This window comes from Periophthalmus magnuspinnatus, chromosome 4 (genome assembly GCF_009829125.3).
Source record: "Periophthalmus magnuspinnatus isolate fPerMag1 chromosome 4, fPerMag1.2.pri, whole genome shotgun sequence".
In the NCBI taxonomy this organism is placed as follows: Eukaryota; Metazoa; Chordata; class Actinopteri; order Gobiiformes; family Gobiidae; genus Periophthalmus; species Periophthalmus magnuspinnatus.
In genome coordinates this window covers 14,021,377-14,038,717 of record NC_047129.1, presented here as the reverse complement: position 1 = coordinate 14,038,717, position 17,341 = coordinate 14,021,377, and the positions used below count along the sequence as shown (strand labels likewise).

Genomic DNA, 17,341 nt, shown 5'->3' with positions numbered 1-17,341 from the left:
TTACTACTATACTATATTCTCCATTTGCTTTTAAGTGTCAAATTTGCATGTTGATAATTCTGATCATGAAATTAGACTGATTAAAACACAAAGTATATCCTTGTTTTAAAAGAACATTTATTTAAAATCATGAGGTTGAGATCAATCTAAAATACAACTCTTAAGGAGAAAATGAGGAAAAAATAAATACAAAATAAATTATAAAGTACAAAATTTGTCATAAATGTACACATAAAATATTGGTATGAGGTGTTGAGAAGAGTAGAAGCACTATAAGAATTGTTCTTAACAATTTTGAAAAAGAATTAGATCACCTGTTTAGTTTACTCCTTTGATTTTTGTAAAAGCCACAACACTTTCCCCTGAGGAAACAACCACGTAAAGCTCCATATTCTATCAAAGTCAGACTAAATGTCATTCAAAAGTGTGAGCAACATTGTTCTATAACACTACAGGCAAGCCCAGCAGCTCTTTACACTACACTGTACCATTGCTTTGATTAGACTTTTTAAAATACCAAGGAGGCGGGGGAAACTTAACAGCAGACTAAGAGCGGAGAATTTTAGCAGCAATGTTATTTAGTGTACTTACAAACAAAAGAATGCAACAATCGCTTAACAATTACATTCTTGTTTGGCATGAATACAATGGATAAACATAGACCGAACTATTTATGTACACACTAGTTTATGAATTGCTTTGTGCCAAATAAAAGGTGCTAAAGGCCTATAATCCCTTCATGTTTTAAATCATTAACCATTATCATCAACACACCATAAAAGTTGATATAATCGACACAGATCATACTTGTGTTTGCAGTTTGCTAGATTTTGTTCTCAAACCTGAATAAGTTGCTGTATCATTAATGCCCAGTGTAAAAAAAAAAAAATTAAAATTTTAAATCAAATTGAAAATACACAATATAGCATCAGCCAAGAAACCAAAAACCACAACAGTACCAAAAGTAAAATTCAACAAGCCCTTTGTCATTCAAAATAATAAATTTAGTATAGTCCTTAACACAATAGATATGTTCATCTCATATTTACAGATATAAACCAACTATTATCAACCTCTGTTTCTATACAATTTTATACAATCATTTGTTTTTGTTGTTAACATCAAGTCTTTGGAAAGAATATAAATGTATACCATTTGTTTTCAATTCTGCAATTATACATTTATATTTATATATATATATTTTTTTTTTTCTTCCGTTTCACTCAAATGTCCTTGTCCAATGCCACTCTTAAATATTACAATAACAAAGATGGTCCATTTATGCGACTCCAACTCTTTAGTGGAAATTTAATCATGGTTAAGTTGATAGTGACCGAAAGTCGCCATTATGAAAAAGGCTAAGCTGCAGTAATTAATAACCCTGGAGCAGACAATTACTAAAATATTTTACAAGACAATGTTTGATACAGAGCAGCCACCATCAATGTAACCCTAAAGTTGTAGGTAACGTAAAAGCACTTTTGGAAAATTAACCAATAAAATGTACAGATAGACTTATTCGAATGTTTTATAGTGCCTAGACCAGCTAGCCATTGAAAAACATTTTGACATGCTTAATTAATAACACATCCATTCTTCCATGGGAAGAAATTTCTTGCAGAAATTATGGCATTGACAGTATAGCCTCTGCTGACACGATAGAGATTCAGGACACTTTAATGCAAATACTATCATGCACACTAATGTCCACAAGCAGGTGCATGCTCTGACACTCTAATTTTTTTTAACCAACAAAACATGATACATATTGTCCCATATTATTCTATATACTATTTTGCTGCTGCTATCACAGTGCATGGCTTATGTATGTAAAAACAATACATTTCTAAAAAAAAGCTATAAAAGATTTAGCTAAATTTCTCAAATTATTTGGTAAAAATGTAAACTAATCTATCAACTATCGTAGTTTTTACATACTAGCATTTGTGCTAATTATCTAACAGCGGCTTATCTGCCTAAAAGAGTATTGAATTTAGACATATGCTTACATCCATTTTGTGTCATGCCCTTTGAGCAATTATTACAAAGGCAAAATGATCAGTGAAAACAGCCTTTTCACCAAGAGTACAGTGATCATTAGATTGAATAGTTAGTGAGTCTCGGTAATGCAACAATATAGTGTTCATTAGACTGAGGAGTTACTGAGTCTTGGAAATGCAGGTTTTAAAGATTTTTCAATAAAGTTCAATAAATTTACATAGAACTAAAAGGTCTGTTGACTTTGTAGAAGTAGAAATTCCAACATGTCAGTCACTGCTGCTTTTAACCTGTTTATTTAGTACATACACATCAGCCGTTCCACTAGATATGCAATGTTCTTACAATTGCATCAAAAATCCATTTCTCCCACTTTTACTGACCATTGCGGTCTTCAGACAGGGTGGACAGTCTTACAGTGGGGTGTTAACATTAAATATAAAATTAAATAAATGTTCAAGAGATTTCTGCTCCTAATATTAATGTAGAATTTATTTTAAAAAATACTTTTTATACTATTTAACACTTTCCTACAGAGAATATGGGGTTTTACAGGCAGCTATTTTAATGAAATGCAGTTTGGCTTTAGTTTGAAGGTTTATGTTTTGTACGATCTCAGGATCAAGAATATCTTAAAGCAACAAGGCAATTAGCCTTTTTACAGTACGCCTTAGCGAGGGGAGTAAATATGATTAACCGTCACAAGTTTATTCCAATCTGATAGCTGGAACCATTTTCTGGACAGGGCTTGGCTTCAGTAGTGGTGGTGGGCTTAGGAGGCCAGTCAGGGTCCACACTCAGCTCCTGGGCTAGATGCATGTACCTTGCCTTGGGTATCATCTTGTGAGGGCAGCAGAGTCGAACAAAACACTTGTAAGCGCGCAGGTCCAATATCCCCTGGAAAGATTGTTAATAAAAAGGAAATAGAAAAACCAGAACATTCATGATCTCATGCTAACAACCTTTTGGAACATAAGGCTAATAAAGTAGCATGCTACAGATTTATCAGTGCAAAAGTACACACTTTAAGATACTGAAATACCAACATAACAACCTATGTTTTATCAGTGAACTCGAACATGCACTGCAAAAACAAATCTGAGCATGGCTATTAGTATCTCAAAAATAAGCTCATGGAGTCAAAATAAAGAAAATGAATAATTTTAGACTGTAAATATTTTACCAATAAAACAACAAATAATTGGCAAGAACCATTTAGGGAGTCTATGCACGAATATATAATTTATGAATTTGAAAGGAAAATTTGAGGAAAAATAGAAAAATAAATATACACTGAAATATATGCATTGGGTTAATATTATAATCTTGTAAAAAAAAAAAAAAAAAAAGAAACAAAAAAGTTACTATTTTAAGTTTGGCTAACACTTTGTAATATTTTTTATTAATTATAATTTAAATATGCATCTTTTAAAAGGAGCAGTCATTAATGAGTCAAGAGAGCTTTGCACATGCAGCAGGTTTGAGAGGTTAGACGTTACACTGAAAAGTGTTGTCTGTTAGGAGAGGCAGTGACAGAGGGGTAACACCACAAAAGAAATAAAGACGCTAGAAAAGATTGTCAGATTTTCCCAACCTGTGGTGTCGGGGCGGCAGGAGTGACGCCAAAGCTGCCCTGTTTGTCTCGGCTGAACACAAGCTTCCATAAGACGATGTCAAGGATGAAGCTCTATGAAATAGCGCAGTGTGCAGGGCAAAGAATTACAGAGAGGCTATTATGATTACACATTTTCTGGTATTGGATTATGAAATAGCTTGCTGAGGCCAATGTTTGCATAGGTTTTCATTAATAATTAGCAAATGTTGACTCAGGTTTTGCATGATTAAATTCTTATGTGAATTAGTAAGACAATTTTAGAGTGAAAGGATTATAGATTTAGATGTATACATTGTGATCACTTTTCATTTGTCTTTTCATTTGATTTTTCATTTCAGTCATTTTTTTTTTTCTTAATTTTTTTGAAAATGTGAGAGGATAGCATCGGGTGGAGTTTTCTTTTAGCATAGCTTTTAGCATTTGTCCAAGTGCAGACATTTCATTGGAAGAAAGTGATACAGCACCAATGAATGTAACAGTTCAGCATAATCGACTATGTTGAAGTTCGACTATGTTGCACAGCAGTTCACAGCAAAGATTTAAAATATCATCAAATTATGGATTAAAATATGTAAAAGCTGTAACGAAGATGTGGTCTTAAACAACAAACCACATTATTGCAGTTATCATTAATACAATATTTCTCTCAACAATAGACCAGATGTCAGTCGTGATAGTAAAAGATGAGAACACTGCATGAGAAAACAAAAACTGCACATGAAAAAAATGTTTTGGTGATACTTTGTATTCGGAGTACAACTTACCTCCATCACAACCGAAACAACCGCGTTTACTACAATGACCAGCAAAAGTTTCACTCTCCAGTCAAGAGGGACGCAGACAATCTGTACATGAGATGAACAATTAAAAGACTGCAGCATTAGTGAGCATTAGTCAAGATAAGTTTGATTACAATTACCTCAAGAAAGTCATTGATTGCCTCAACTGGGTAAAACATGATGAACAATAAGAAAAAATATAAGATCAATGTGGATATGACAAAAGGCCCTGTGGGACAAAAAATAACTACTTTAAAAAGGACAATAATTTTTTTTTTTATACATAATGCACTGATTGAAATGTATCTTACAGTTCTTATAGCTTGGTTGTCTGAATGGTTTGCCCTTTGAGAAAACAATTGCAACAATAAGATACTGGAAAGATGAAACATAAAAAATGCTGGTGTTCTCATAATTCTTTATATTGTGTTCATCAATTTCCGTGTGATTGAGGTCTGATAAATTACTTGACTTGTTGCAAGCACTGGGTAAAGGAAGGAGCAATATTAATTGATTATTTCATGACTCATTGAACCAATCAGATTAAAAAATCCCTTACTCTGACGAAGGAGACCAAACAGTATACCAGGACTGCTCCTTGACCCAGAGGAATGTGATGGTTTGGAAGCCCAGGCAAATGATAATCTGGGTCAGCACAGAGAAGAGCAGAGGTGCAGAGATCAAACCTGAAGGAGGACGTCGAGACACCAAGTCTTTCCAGGCTGGGTTCAAACTCACTAGAACACAGGAAATCACCCTCTCTGGTAAATTTGAAAGCTTTTCTAAATTGTGTTGATATTCAAAATCCTCCGTACTCACTGGTAAAAACAATGATGAGGATGATGGCGATGTCAATGAAGAGGAATTGAAAGTCCCCAAGGTTACTGAGAATCTAAAATGGATGTTGCATATTATACATTTGCTTGGTAAGAATAGCATATAAAAAGATCATAGGAGTCCTTACGGAGTAGAGAAGAGTAACACTAATATACTGGATAATGCTGTAGAGGGCCATAAACTTAAACACACAAAATGAGGTGATGAGAGCAGCACGTCCTTCCCTGACAAATCAGAAGTGTATGGTCAGTATCACAAGCCAATAAAGTTTCATTATTATATTTACTAGCTCAGTTGTTTTAAAACACACAAATTGGCACACACCTGATGAGACTGGGGACACAGGAAATGTTTGGTGTTCTGGAGGTAAAGGGGGAGGCTACTGAAGCTTCGAGCTCTGACAAAGAGATGCCTCCATGTGCCCTCTTCAAAGCCTACACCAGAAAAATTTAAAGTCTACAACATTACATTCTTTACACACAATCATCATATACAATCTTACAAGACAATGCATACCCCACAGTCATTGGCTCCGTCTCCACACATACCAACGTAGTAACTGCAAGATGGTAACAGCCAATTAGCCATAACTAGCAATTAGTCAATCATTTCATTCACAAATAATATTACTGTATATAGTAACATGGTAATGAATTGAAATATACTTACTCTACACCTTGCAGTGTCTCAATGAGTTGAGTTTTCTGGTCTGGTGCCATTCTGGCAAATACTGTTCCATGCAAGACCAACTGGAACACAGAAAAGTCTTTAATTGTACAAAAGGTTTTTGCAGTTTGCACCAATGCCGTCTTCTTGAAAGGTAACCTCATACCTTTTGAAGCATGTCGGGGAAGTGTTCTGCTATGACGGCAAAAGATTTTCCATTCATAGCAAAGTGGAACATGTCTCGTGTTTTGGGCTCATCTATGTGGCACACATCCTCTAAACTTATGTTAATTTCCTGTAGATGTAAGAAATGTATACTGTATTTGTTCTGCATCAGATAGTACAAATGACAGCATCTTTTTGTCTCACCTCCAGTCGAGTTGCTTTGCTTGGTTTATCAGCGTATCTCCAGTTGATTCTGGCAGATTGTCCGTCATGGGGAGGAAGAGCATCTGCAATGATGACAGTGTCCTGAGGAGGAATCATCCCACAGTCCCTGGCTACTGAGATGGCTGTCAGCATGTTGTCACCTGAAGTTTCATTTAAAAATCAAATTTAAATACAAGATATAAATACTTCATCATTGGATACATTTACATGGCCAGAAAAATCTGAAACAAATATTTGATATGATTATTGTCTTAATGAAATTGCTGTTATATACCTTTTCCATATTTCTAATAATAGATTTTAGAGTAACAGTGGCATTTCAAAGTCAGTGAAATTGTCTATTTTTGTAATCTTTTTGCTACATTTTCATTGTGTCTTCTTTCATCTACAAACTCTCCAACCACCAGACATAGTAGATTAATAAAAACACATTCAAAGATAGGAAATTTTATGTTCACTCTTGAAGTAAGGCCACATGTTATAAATTAGGGTCACAATAAAGTCATCACCTGTCACCATAACTGTGCGAATATGGGCTTGGTGGAGGTCTTTCAGCACATCCGGGGTTTCAGCCTTAAGTTTGTTTTGCATGATGATCAAACCAAGAAACTCCATATTTTTCTCTATATTATTCCTAAAATGCAAAAATATATTTTTAAAAATCAGGAAATGGTTGGGCCTAGATCAAAAAAAGATACTTCTATCTTTATTTCTTTATTTATAAAGGTTTACAAACAGTTCATATACCAAATATTACCTGTTGATATTTTGGACCTTGTGCCAGGAAACTTTTGATTCAAGGCGACGATGAGCCAAAGCTATGACCCTGAAACCTTCTTTTGTGTAGCCCTCCAAAATGTCTGAAAAATTAGCTGGTACTGAAAAGAATAAGATACAAGGAGATGAAAAAGTAATCTAGAACCAAGAGAAACTAATCATACAGAAAACAAGTTACCTGTATCTTTTTTGCAAAGACTAGCCACCACCTCTGGAGCTCCTTTCATGTAGGCATCCATTCGCTTCTCACCCAACAAACGAGCAACTACACTCATCCTCTGCAGGGCTGATGAAAAGGGAAACTGGCGCACAATACCAATCTCATAGGCAGACTATACACATAAAATACAAAAAGCATAAATCATTATTTATGACAATTTCAAAGATTCAAAATTGTGTTAAGATGTCATTGTGTCAATTGAACACTTACAGAAAGTTCATAAAGTTCCTAAAAAGAAATAAAATGACCAGTCAGACTCTGCCTTCCTTATTGCAATCTCAAATTATTTCACATTCACAGTGTGTGTACCATGTCTTGCTCAGCTGATATGGAGACATCTTTGGGCAACAGTTGTTTTGGAGGACGGACAACTGTGGGCATAATCCGGTTGTGGAGAGACGTTTCTTCCTCAGTGGCCTCTTCAAGGATCTGAACCCCCGCCAAAAAAGCATAAGAAGTTTGTTACATTTTGTTTCACAGAAGTGTTAGCAAGATGTTGGAGAGACTTAGTTGCTGTCATGATTAACACATGTGTCTGCTTACCCAGCCTGTAGCCTCAAACATTTTGAGGTCTAGTGGGTCCCCTGACAGCTGGCCCTCTATTTTGGTAAGCGAATGGCAGGTGGCCATGCAGGCCACAAACTGAGACTTGACAAGACTCTCCTTATAAGCGGTTTCCTCTGAGAGGTGGAAACTAGAACATTGTCAAACACAAATATGTTACAGACAGATAAATACAAATGCAATTCTAACAGAAAACAGAAGAGCATAACACAGAAGTAGGCAAACTAGCATACCTGCCATTTTCAACTCTCTGCACTCCCCACAAATCTAAACCATCTTCTGTGAGAGTTCCTGTCTGTAAAAACAAATGAGTTAAAAATACATAAGACAAAAAAGCAGAAACTGAATTTAATTTTTTTTTCAAAAAGACAATAAAAACAAAATACTGTAAAGCTCACCTTGTCAAAGCAGACCAGATTAATCTGCCCACAGATATTTATTCTCTGTGGACTAATGCAGAATATTCCAATCTGTTTAAGACGTCTCTGAGCGTACACAATACCCGCTGTCATAGCAGCTGGGAGTGCAGGTGGCACAGTGATGGTAATTATGTCCAAAGACTCAATAACTATGGTACCAGCAGGAACCTAGGGAACAGACACCTCCATCCATAACTTAGCTACCACTTAGAATAGTACTTGATTATGTTTAATGCTTTTTATGTGGTTAAAAAACTAATTTGAATCATAATATTTAAGTAACCTCATTCATGACACTGAGGACAATGGAGTAGATAAAACCAATTCCTGCCACACCGACTAGACACAAGAGGAAGAGGTAGGCATCTCGATACAGCTTGAAGTCAGTGGGTTTTGGGTAAAGGATGGAACGAACAAGCTGACCTTTGGCTGTGCTGAAACCTGAAAAATATGTGAACAAAAGCTGCAAATATTCTGAAAGTGAACATGAACTTTTATTTTGTAAGTTTAAATGGCATTTACAGACATTAGGCAATATTGTTTACCAAGGAAAACGCAAGATGCCCATTTTAAAATAGTAAAACACTCTTTTATACAATTATCGTTACTAGTTTAAGTATTGATTAGGATTTGAGAATACATTTTATTTGTAATCCTACTGACCTGTACGAACCACCAGTGCCTTCACCAGTTCACCCGTGTAGAAACGTGTCTGGATGATGTTGGTGCCACAGAAGAGAGTGTGTCTCTTGTGCTCCTCTGTGTTGTAGGCAGAGTCAGACCCCCCTCTGTCCCCCGGCAATGGATTTGGAAGGTTGGTCTTTGTCACTGGAACACTTTCACCTAATGAATTATAATAATAATAATCAAAAAAAAAAAGATTTGAAGAGATTTGTATACCATGATTGGTCTCATTTAAGCCAAAATGTTTCTATTTCTTACCTGTGAGCATGCTTTCATTGACAATGCAGGTGCCGCTGATTAGCACAGCATCACAAGGCATGATAGTCCCATTACTGGGGATGACCATCACATCACCAGGCACAAGGTCAGTAGATAAAATCTCATCAATATCTAGTATGGAAAAATATGAAAAAATTACAAACTGTAACATGTAATGTTTGTAATGGTCTTAAAAACACTTACCATTGTTGGCTCGGCAAACAGATACACGGACAATACTGTGAGCTGCCACCATATCATGGAGCATGACATATTGCTAAACATTAAAAAAGTCAATTACAGCTTTGTCATATGTTTCTATATGTTTATCATTCCAAAATGTGCTACTATCAAACCTTTTTGATGGTGTACAGAGAGGTAGCTATGGATATGACAGACATCAACACAATGGCCATAGCATAGTAGTAATACTCATCAGCACTCCACAGGATCACGCTGAAGAGTTGAAAGATGTAGAAAGGGTTGAGAACCTATAAAAAGAATTACATACCACTATTACAATGCAAACTCAAACTTAGGACAAAATAAAAGTTTGTAACCTCTTTGATGAGCAGCTTGAAAACAGAAGGCACTTTCACTTCAATTTCATTCATTCCAAAGAACAGTCTCCTGCAACAGATGGATGGTTCATTTTAAAGTCTTAATTGACCTTAGAGTGTTTAGACAACTACAAACCTCACCTGTACTCCTGCTGGTTCTGGGACAAGCCCCCACTATGTTCAGAGTGGAGTCTAGAGCAGCTGAGCTGCAGATCTTCCAGGCCACTGTAACAATATTATGGCATTACATCACATTAAATGATAAATCTATGTTTACAGCAGCTCTACGGTCAAATGCATTGTGGTTTAATAATTGTTTTGGAAAGACTCACTTTAAAACCTCGAAGTTCTGCTTTGCATCGTTCCAATAATACTTTGTGCTATGTAAGGAAAAATAACGGATCTGTGGAAAATGAAGTTAAAGAAGTTCTTCAGTTATATTATTATGACAATTATTATCTGCCCATAGTATTATTTGCAGAAGAACTTGATTACCTGTGAAGGTTGGTAGTCAGCATATCTTTTGACGAGCTCCTGAGCAGGGCTGCCATCGGAAGGATGAGGTGTGTGTCCGTTGGCCAAAGGGGGAGAGAAGGGAGAGGGGGGAGAGGATAGAGAAGAGGGAGAAGAGGGAGAAGAGGGAGAGGAAGGAGAGGAGGGGGAGGTGGTCTGGGTCTCCAGGCTGTGGAAGGGGTTGCTCCCCGGGACAAGCATCACTCGTACCTTGGCCAAGAACCAGCGTCGGAATTCATCCTAACACAATTTAAATCCAAAACATACATGGTGATTAAAAATAGAACCAAGTATAATTAGAGCTGTGCAATCAGTCATTTCTAATTGTAAATTATATGCTTGGGTCATAAGATTTTCATCCTACTGTCATTTTTACTTCATATATGATTTTTACAAGCTAGAACAATAAACAATGGAGAAAAGAATGCAAACACACACACGAACTTGTGCACCCACCCACAGAGGCAAGGAAGGACAGCGAAAAATGATTTGAACATTCCCGCACAAGTTACTATACAAGAACCAAAAGACAAATGCATTTGTGCTGAGACAATACTGCTGTTGTACTGAAACACCATGACAGTCAAATGTATCAATGCATTTCACAGGTGGTAATGATTAATCACCAACAGTTATATGACCTTTCTATGGGAAGTTTCTAAATGTAGACTATAGATGATTGCCTAAGGTTTACGGGGGACTCCAAATATTTACAAAGTGTGGTAGGAGTGTCTCGCCTTTTGCCCACACCATACGTACTGTGGATTGTAACAGCACCACTTCTGCATCCCGCACTGTGGTCCGGGTGCAAGTGGATTTGACGCACCACTCTGGCATCCAATACAGCAACAGGAGGAGGAAGCCCCCTGTACACAACACTCCGAGGCCTACAAGGGCCAGTCGCCAACGACACAAGCGATAGCCATGCAGCTCCTACAAAGACAGAAAAGTAAACTCTTTGAAGAAAGTCCAGGAGACAACTGCACAGGACATAAAGACAAGATACGCACCATCTCCTCCTCTTCTCCCTTGTTGAGTACCTTAAAGTCTTCCTTGTCCATGCTGCCGTATGTCAAGCCCCCTCCTGAGTGACTGAAACACAATGGCGACAGTTTGTGACTACAAATGATTAAATACATAGTAGGTTGCTCACCGATTCTCACCGGTATCAATGGCAATATAAAACAAAATGTTAGCTTTGTTCACAGAAAATGAATATGAAATGTACTTCTAAATTAAATATTTTTTCAGATTTATGTTCAGTAACAGCTGCTTGACCTGAGTAAGAATCCCACACACAGTCATCAGATCTGTGTTACTCAATATCAAACCTGCCCCCCTCCCACCCCCAGTTGTTACCCAGAATCAGACAGCTGCCAAGGAAAGCCTATGCTGTCACTTGCACTTGTACAGTGAGGTTTCTTAGAGTACTGTAAAGAGTGAATGCCTTAAAAAGGTCCTCACACAGCCTTAAAGACTAGAAGACCTCGAATCTAAAGCAATCAGTTTTCCATCTTGGTATCAGTAAAAACAACAGATGTTGAGCCCAGTGATTTTATGTAGAGGTAAAATGCATGTCTCTTCACTTTTCACATCACTGTGGGTCTGTTGACTTAAGCATGCTGCGGCTTGTCCACGATGAAAGAGTCGGCAGGTGAACACCCACTCAAAGTATCTCACTGTCTCAGTACTTTCAGTGTTGTAAACTGAGCTATCTTTTCTACTGCAAGTCCAACATTGATTTAAAAAAAAAACAAAAACTGAACTGACTAGAGCTGGTCGCAGCCCCAGAACACAATGCCCACTAGGGCCACCGCATTACAGGCAATGTGAGAAAAAGTGCTCCTGCTACACTTTGATCTTATCTACAGGCTGCACCAGGCTGCACTTTCTCTCTGGCACACTGTGGACCAAGCCCTTTCCTTCTATTTTACAGAGGCAGCTCCTGACCGGCGCTAGCTGCTGAGTGCAGTGCACCAGAAAACCCCCACTAAAGTCTCTGCAATCACTGGAAATACCAACATGGAGTATGATGAATACTTTCTTTCATAACCTTCTGCTTTTACTGTGTGAATTCAGATAACGTAAGGCAAACTTTTACACAGATCTCTAAATACATTACAGTCTTACATAGACTGATGCATATGGTCTGACTTAGGACTGGGCTGTCAAAACAGCAAAGAAAGTGACAAGTCTCCCAATTATAGGGAAGGGCATAGAATAGATGACTGGTTTATTTTAAAAAATCTTGTTACTACATTGTACTTTTATACAGGGTAAGTAAATAAATATTATGACACAAGTAATCTACATCAAAGTTACGTTTTCCAATCAGCATAGAATTTACTTATTTCTAAATAAGTGGGAATTGAATTGCATTTAGTGTCAGACAACTGCAGACAAAATAATAAGAAATATTATAATTCAAATTCAGTTTGGCTACAAAACTTTGAAATTTGATATATGATGTAGAAACTTAAAACATGAGAGTTGTCTCAGGGTAGTCTCATGTGAACTGGTAAACAAAAATATAAAACATTCTAATGAGGTGAGTTTGATGGTCTGTTAGCATTGCAGTACCTTGAAAGCCAGGTGCACAGTACCCCAGGCGGTCCTCCCCGCAGTTAGCTAGCTCTCTCACCACACCAACCTGGAACCCTGACAAGAACAGAAGAAAAAGTTCAACAATGTTTCAAATGTATTACAAACATTGTTGATGTAAAGCTGTCAACACACAAGAACCTGTACAAATTGGTAAAAAAGAGCATCTATTTTATCTCTATTCACTGACAGAAATAAGCACATACAACATACAGTAAAGACAATACTGGTAAGTTGATTATAAGGTTGTGAATTGACAAATTAAATCATAAATGTAGCAACTGAGAAAGCCCCATATGAGGCCTCCTGGAGTCAGCATGACCTCAGTTACATTTATAGTCTCTGAGCCAGCCTAAAGCTGCATTGTCTAAAATTTGATTAGTCTGCTATTGTATTAACAAGCAACGTTGCCAAACAAAGAAAAAAAAACATTGGCTGAAATATGTGGGTCTTTTAAATGTTATTTTACTAACAAATACAATACGCAACAAAAGTGTGGTTCAGTGGTGAAGAGGCGCCAATGTGAATGTAGATATAGACAGATAGCTTAGAATGTAGATACAGATTACTAATACATCTATACTCCAGTTATTTATTCATAAAAATGCATAATTATTATCCAGTGAATTATATTTTGTTGTTGTACACTACCAAAGATGGGCAATATATTGAATTGTTGATATGCAGAATTTGAGTATAGTGTATAATGTTGAAAATTAAAATTTACTGCATAAAACTGTTCACATGTTGTTTTTTTCAAAGGGTATAAGATGAAACTTCTGTGGTAATATGCAGCTTTTTCATATTTGTCTGATATTTAAACCTCAATCAATAAAATAAATAAATAAATAAATAAATAAGATAATTTTGGTTGGATCACATAGTATTGTCTGAATGCTGTTGCTGCTGGGATACTTAAAATCAAGATATGAATTTTTGTTGCCATCGCTCACCCTAACTCACTGGTAATCACAGGGAGAATAAATCCAGACAATTAACAATGGACCATGACCTAATGACACAAGTCGATAATTCATGGAAATATTGTGAGGAAAGTGTTTTGTTGCCATCAAGCTGCAAGTTCTCAATGTACTCTCGCAATCACTTCCCCTCATACTGAGCCCAAGTCCTCCCTCCTCTGTTGCCTCATTATCACGTCAACTCTGAACCACCTGCCCGACATCAGCTGAGCACACAGGTAACCCTATGGCCATCATAACAGTCATATACTCATTATACTTACATAGTTTTATAGACAAGCAATATACATTTTAGATTAAGATTATAAAGGTTGGTAAAGGGTCAAGAAAGAATTGTTTGTGCATGGATTTGGATCACAGATTTTTACAGGATTACAGAAATGACCAATTTCTGAGCCAAATACAAGAATAAGGCTCCTGGGCTGAACAGCAGAATGAATTCAAAAGTAAAAAAAAAAAAAAAAAGCTTTAGCACATACATTTTTCCAAATTGCTTCTCATTTTAAATTGAATGAAATAAGGCGGGAATTGCTTCAGCCCAAGGTGATGCCCTAAATTTCACAGGGTATTACAGTTACTGTTTGACACTAGTATCAATGTGTGTGTAGCAGACAGTACAACTCAGGCCTGAGAAAATATCTCTGAGAAGAAAGAGGGCAGAAACTGAGGAAAAACAATCCAACCAACCAAAAGTGAGAGGGGTTTAAGTCAAAGCATGTGCCTCTGGATTAACAGTGTTTATGAGAAACTAACACTGTACAGAAGCTTAAGACGCCTGTGCCCTTCATCTACTTCATTATACCGTCATTCTGTGAAAATGAAGACCTAACAACAAATGTATATGGACTATTTCATCAACATACAAATAAAACTATTAAACTAAAGCAGAGCTATTTCTTTAAAGAGTTGCAATTAGGCTACTAGATGTCATCGTTGAAGCAAAGGGTCATTCTACAAAGTTAAATTTGAACATTATTTTACACAAACTGCATTTAATGGTACATACTCCAGTGAAGCCAGTGTAGAAACAATGTCTTCCCACAAAACAACTTAATTTTGACTGAAAAACTGTCTAAAGAGCTGCTTAAATCTATGTTGGATGACAAACATTCCAGTCAGCTTGTATGAAGGAGTTCCAAGGTTTATATTACAGTGTCAAGTTTCACAGTTGTCTCTACTTTATTTTGCATCAAATGCTTTAGAGTAACCTTCTTTGATGTGGGTCATGGACTTGTCCTTCTCTTGTTCAAGGTAAACCGCTAGAGCAGCTCAACAAAGCTCACCTCTCCACTGTGAGACTCACCCAGGACAAACATTGGAGACATGTGGACAGGACTATAACTGTGTCAGGATATTTCACATGTGGACTCTGAATCAACAGCGGCAGAACTCATATTACATGCTGTAGGCTTTTCCTCACTGTGAAAGCCATGTGGGATGGTCTCAAACGCCTGTGGAATACCAGGCAGCACCTTCTTAAACTGGGCCAAGAAGAGCTGGGCAATATGGTTACTTAAAAAAAAAAAGGAATCGGTATCCTTAGGGCTGAACAATTTGGGAAAAATATCTACTGGTGATTATTCTAATGCACAGTGATTGTGATTAGTTTAGCGTTTAAAAAAATTGGATTCTGTTCAAAGTTCTCATTTAAATCAGAGACAACTAATAGATTATATGGACTGGCAAAATAATACAAGAATCACATGTACTTTAAAACATGGTTGTACAGATCTAAACTACAGGGTTAGCAATTTTATGCAATATTAGACTAGAATCTTGTTGTTTGTGGAGGAAATGATGGTTCCTCAAAAACTGCAGCCTTTAAGAGTTGTCAACTATATGCATTCAAACTACCATTTTCAATCTTATCCTGGGACAATACTCCTTTTTCGTTCAATCAACATATTGTGACGAGGTGCTTTTACACTTTACACTAACTCTGTAGTTCCACAGTCCTTCCTCTACTGGTCAACCCCGAGTGTGGTAAACTTAACCAATTTCAGTGATGTACATGAGGATTCAGCAGAGGAAGAGTAAGCAGCAGATGGTTTTAGTTTCTCATTAATGGTGGATAAAAAGACACTAATTGGATGACTTGTGACCAAATGAAAATTATGATCTCTCCTCAAAAAATGTTGATAGGATTTTTTGGCAAATCTCCCACCCCTGAGGCTAACTAATTTCTAAACTCTTAAGTGTTCAAATTAAATGAGCATGTCAATCTATACAAGTAGCAGTGGGGCGTGTTTTATGACCACTTGTAGCAACTTGTGGCATTGTGTAGGAGACAAAAAGTATGTAATAAGATCCTGTATTATGAAGAAACACACAGCAGGGAAGCAGTATATACTGTACAGTCACATTACTTGCTGTATGTAAGTGTCAGAACTGTCTCACTAAAGTAATCCACCTGCCCACGTATGTTACACAAACTGAACATTACTAAATATTCACTGTGGTAATTACAAACCAGGAAGGTCAATGATTTGTAGAAGCACTATCAGGCAGTCAGCAGCAGTATACAAATTAATGTTTACTTATAGAAATGTCTATTGGGGGCCAAGAATAGCTTAAGTACATCAAGATTATGCTGTAAGACAAAAATAGCTTGAAAGAGGGCAGAGACAAGAACACTAGCAATTGATATGTAGATTTGTCAGGTGATGCTGTTATAGTAGGCTAAAGGAAAAAAACAACATACAACTGCATTTGTTTTTGAGGCTTAGACAGATGCAGATTTAACATTTGGCTGTGAACTAATTGGTATAGGGTTATATGTAGTTATAAGGGTAAATATGACAGATAAATAGCAACGTTATGACAATGACTCACTGCTTCTAATATAAGCATATGGGAAGTGCTGTATAAGGACATTATTGGACGTGAGCTAACTGTTTAGCCTTAGCCCCGTGTCATTGTTAGCTCGATACTCAGCCTCTCGTTTACAGCATCTTCCATGTTTCTTACACCATTTCATTTCTTACATTTTTTTAACCCGCTTTATCGAAATAACAGATTTATTGAGGCAGCCAGTGTGTCGGCAGGAGCACATGGAAACAGAAAACGGGTGTCCACGTTACCGCCTTAGCGCTAGCCTCGCTATGTAGCACATGGGTGATGATGACAGCACCAAGGTAATGTACAACATGCCATTTCCCGCTCCCCATAACATAAACATTTAACTACACTTACCAGAGCCACCTGGACACGCTGAAGATCACCTCCGAGTCATTATGACACTAAAGCCACTGTTATCTGGAAGAAGACGTCGTTGAAGCAGAAAACGGACTAAGTTTAACGCGAAAATTTTGTCGCAGCAGAGAAGCAGCGGATCGGAGCTTTCGTGCTCTGCGTATTGACAGCTCAGTGGGACAGCCTCTGTACTACAATAGTGAACTGGCCTGAACTGGCTGTTGTGTGACGGCAGGAAGTGACATCATAGGATAACCACGCAAGGTGTATTAACTATGAAGTGTTACA

At 37.1% G+C, this 17,341-nt stretch overlaps 1 protein-coding gene across 1 annotated transcript; it reads right to left on the bottom strand.

The window, feature by feature from the left end:
* Positions 1-95: 95 nt before the first annotated feature.
* On the bottom strand, positions 96-17,265 carry atp13a3 (ATPase 13A3). The gene is made up of 34 exons (XM_033965476.2): positions 17,054-17,265; positions 12,861-12,938; positions 11,291-11,372; positions 11,040-11,213; positions 10,263-10,520; positions 10,100-10,170; positions 9,909-9,992; positions 9,768-9,837; positions 9,564-9,698; positions 9,412-9,484; positions 9,208-9,339; positions 8,929-9,108; positions 8,549-8,706; positions 8,245-8,433; positions 8,080-8,141; positions 7,826-7,976; positions 7,592-7,711; positions 7,493-7,510; positions 7,241-7,394; positions 7,043-7,163; positions 6,795-6,919; positions 6,265-6,425; positions 6,062-6,190; positions 5,899-5,978; positions 5,746-5,788; positions 5,554-5,663; positions 5,357-5,453; positions 5,212-5,284; positions 4,952-5,129; positions 4,704-4,876; positions 4,533-4,621; positions 4,378-4,458; positions 3,593-3,685; positions 96-2,895 (listed from the first exon to the last, which is right to left on the bottom strand). Exons 3-34 carry the CDS (start codon positions 11,339-11,341, stop codon positions 2,698-2,700), a joined length of 3,831 nt encoding a protein of 1,276 aa, XP_033821367.1. The 5' UTR covers positions 11,342-11,372; positions 12,861-12,938; positions 17,054-17,265; the 3' UTR covers positions 96-2,697.
* Between the last annotated feature and the right edge of the window lie 76 nt (positions 17,266-17,341).

Excerpts from the sequence above, each read along its gene's own strand:
- atp13a3 (XM_033965476.2), bottom strand. The coding sequence starts at position 11,341 with ATGGACAAGGAAGACTTTAAGGTACTCAACAAGGGAGAAGAGGAGGAG. Across the intron at positions 5,664-5,745 it reads ACGGAGCCAATGACTGTGGG|GCTTTGAAGAGGGCACATGG; the intron begins GTATGCATTGTC and ends TTTCTGGTGTAG. Across the intron at positions 5,130-5,211 it reads CCTCATCATTGTTTTTACCA|TGAGTTTGAACCCAGCCTGG; the intron begins GTGAGTACGGAG and ends CCTGTGTTCTAG.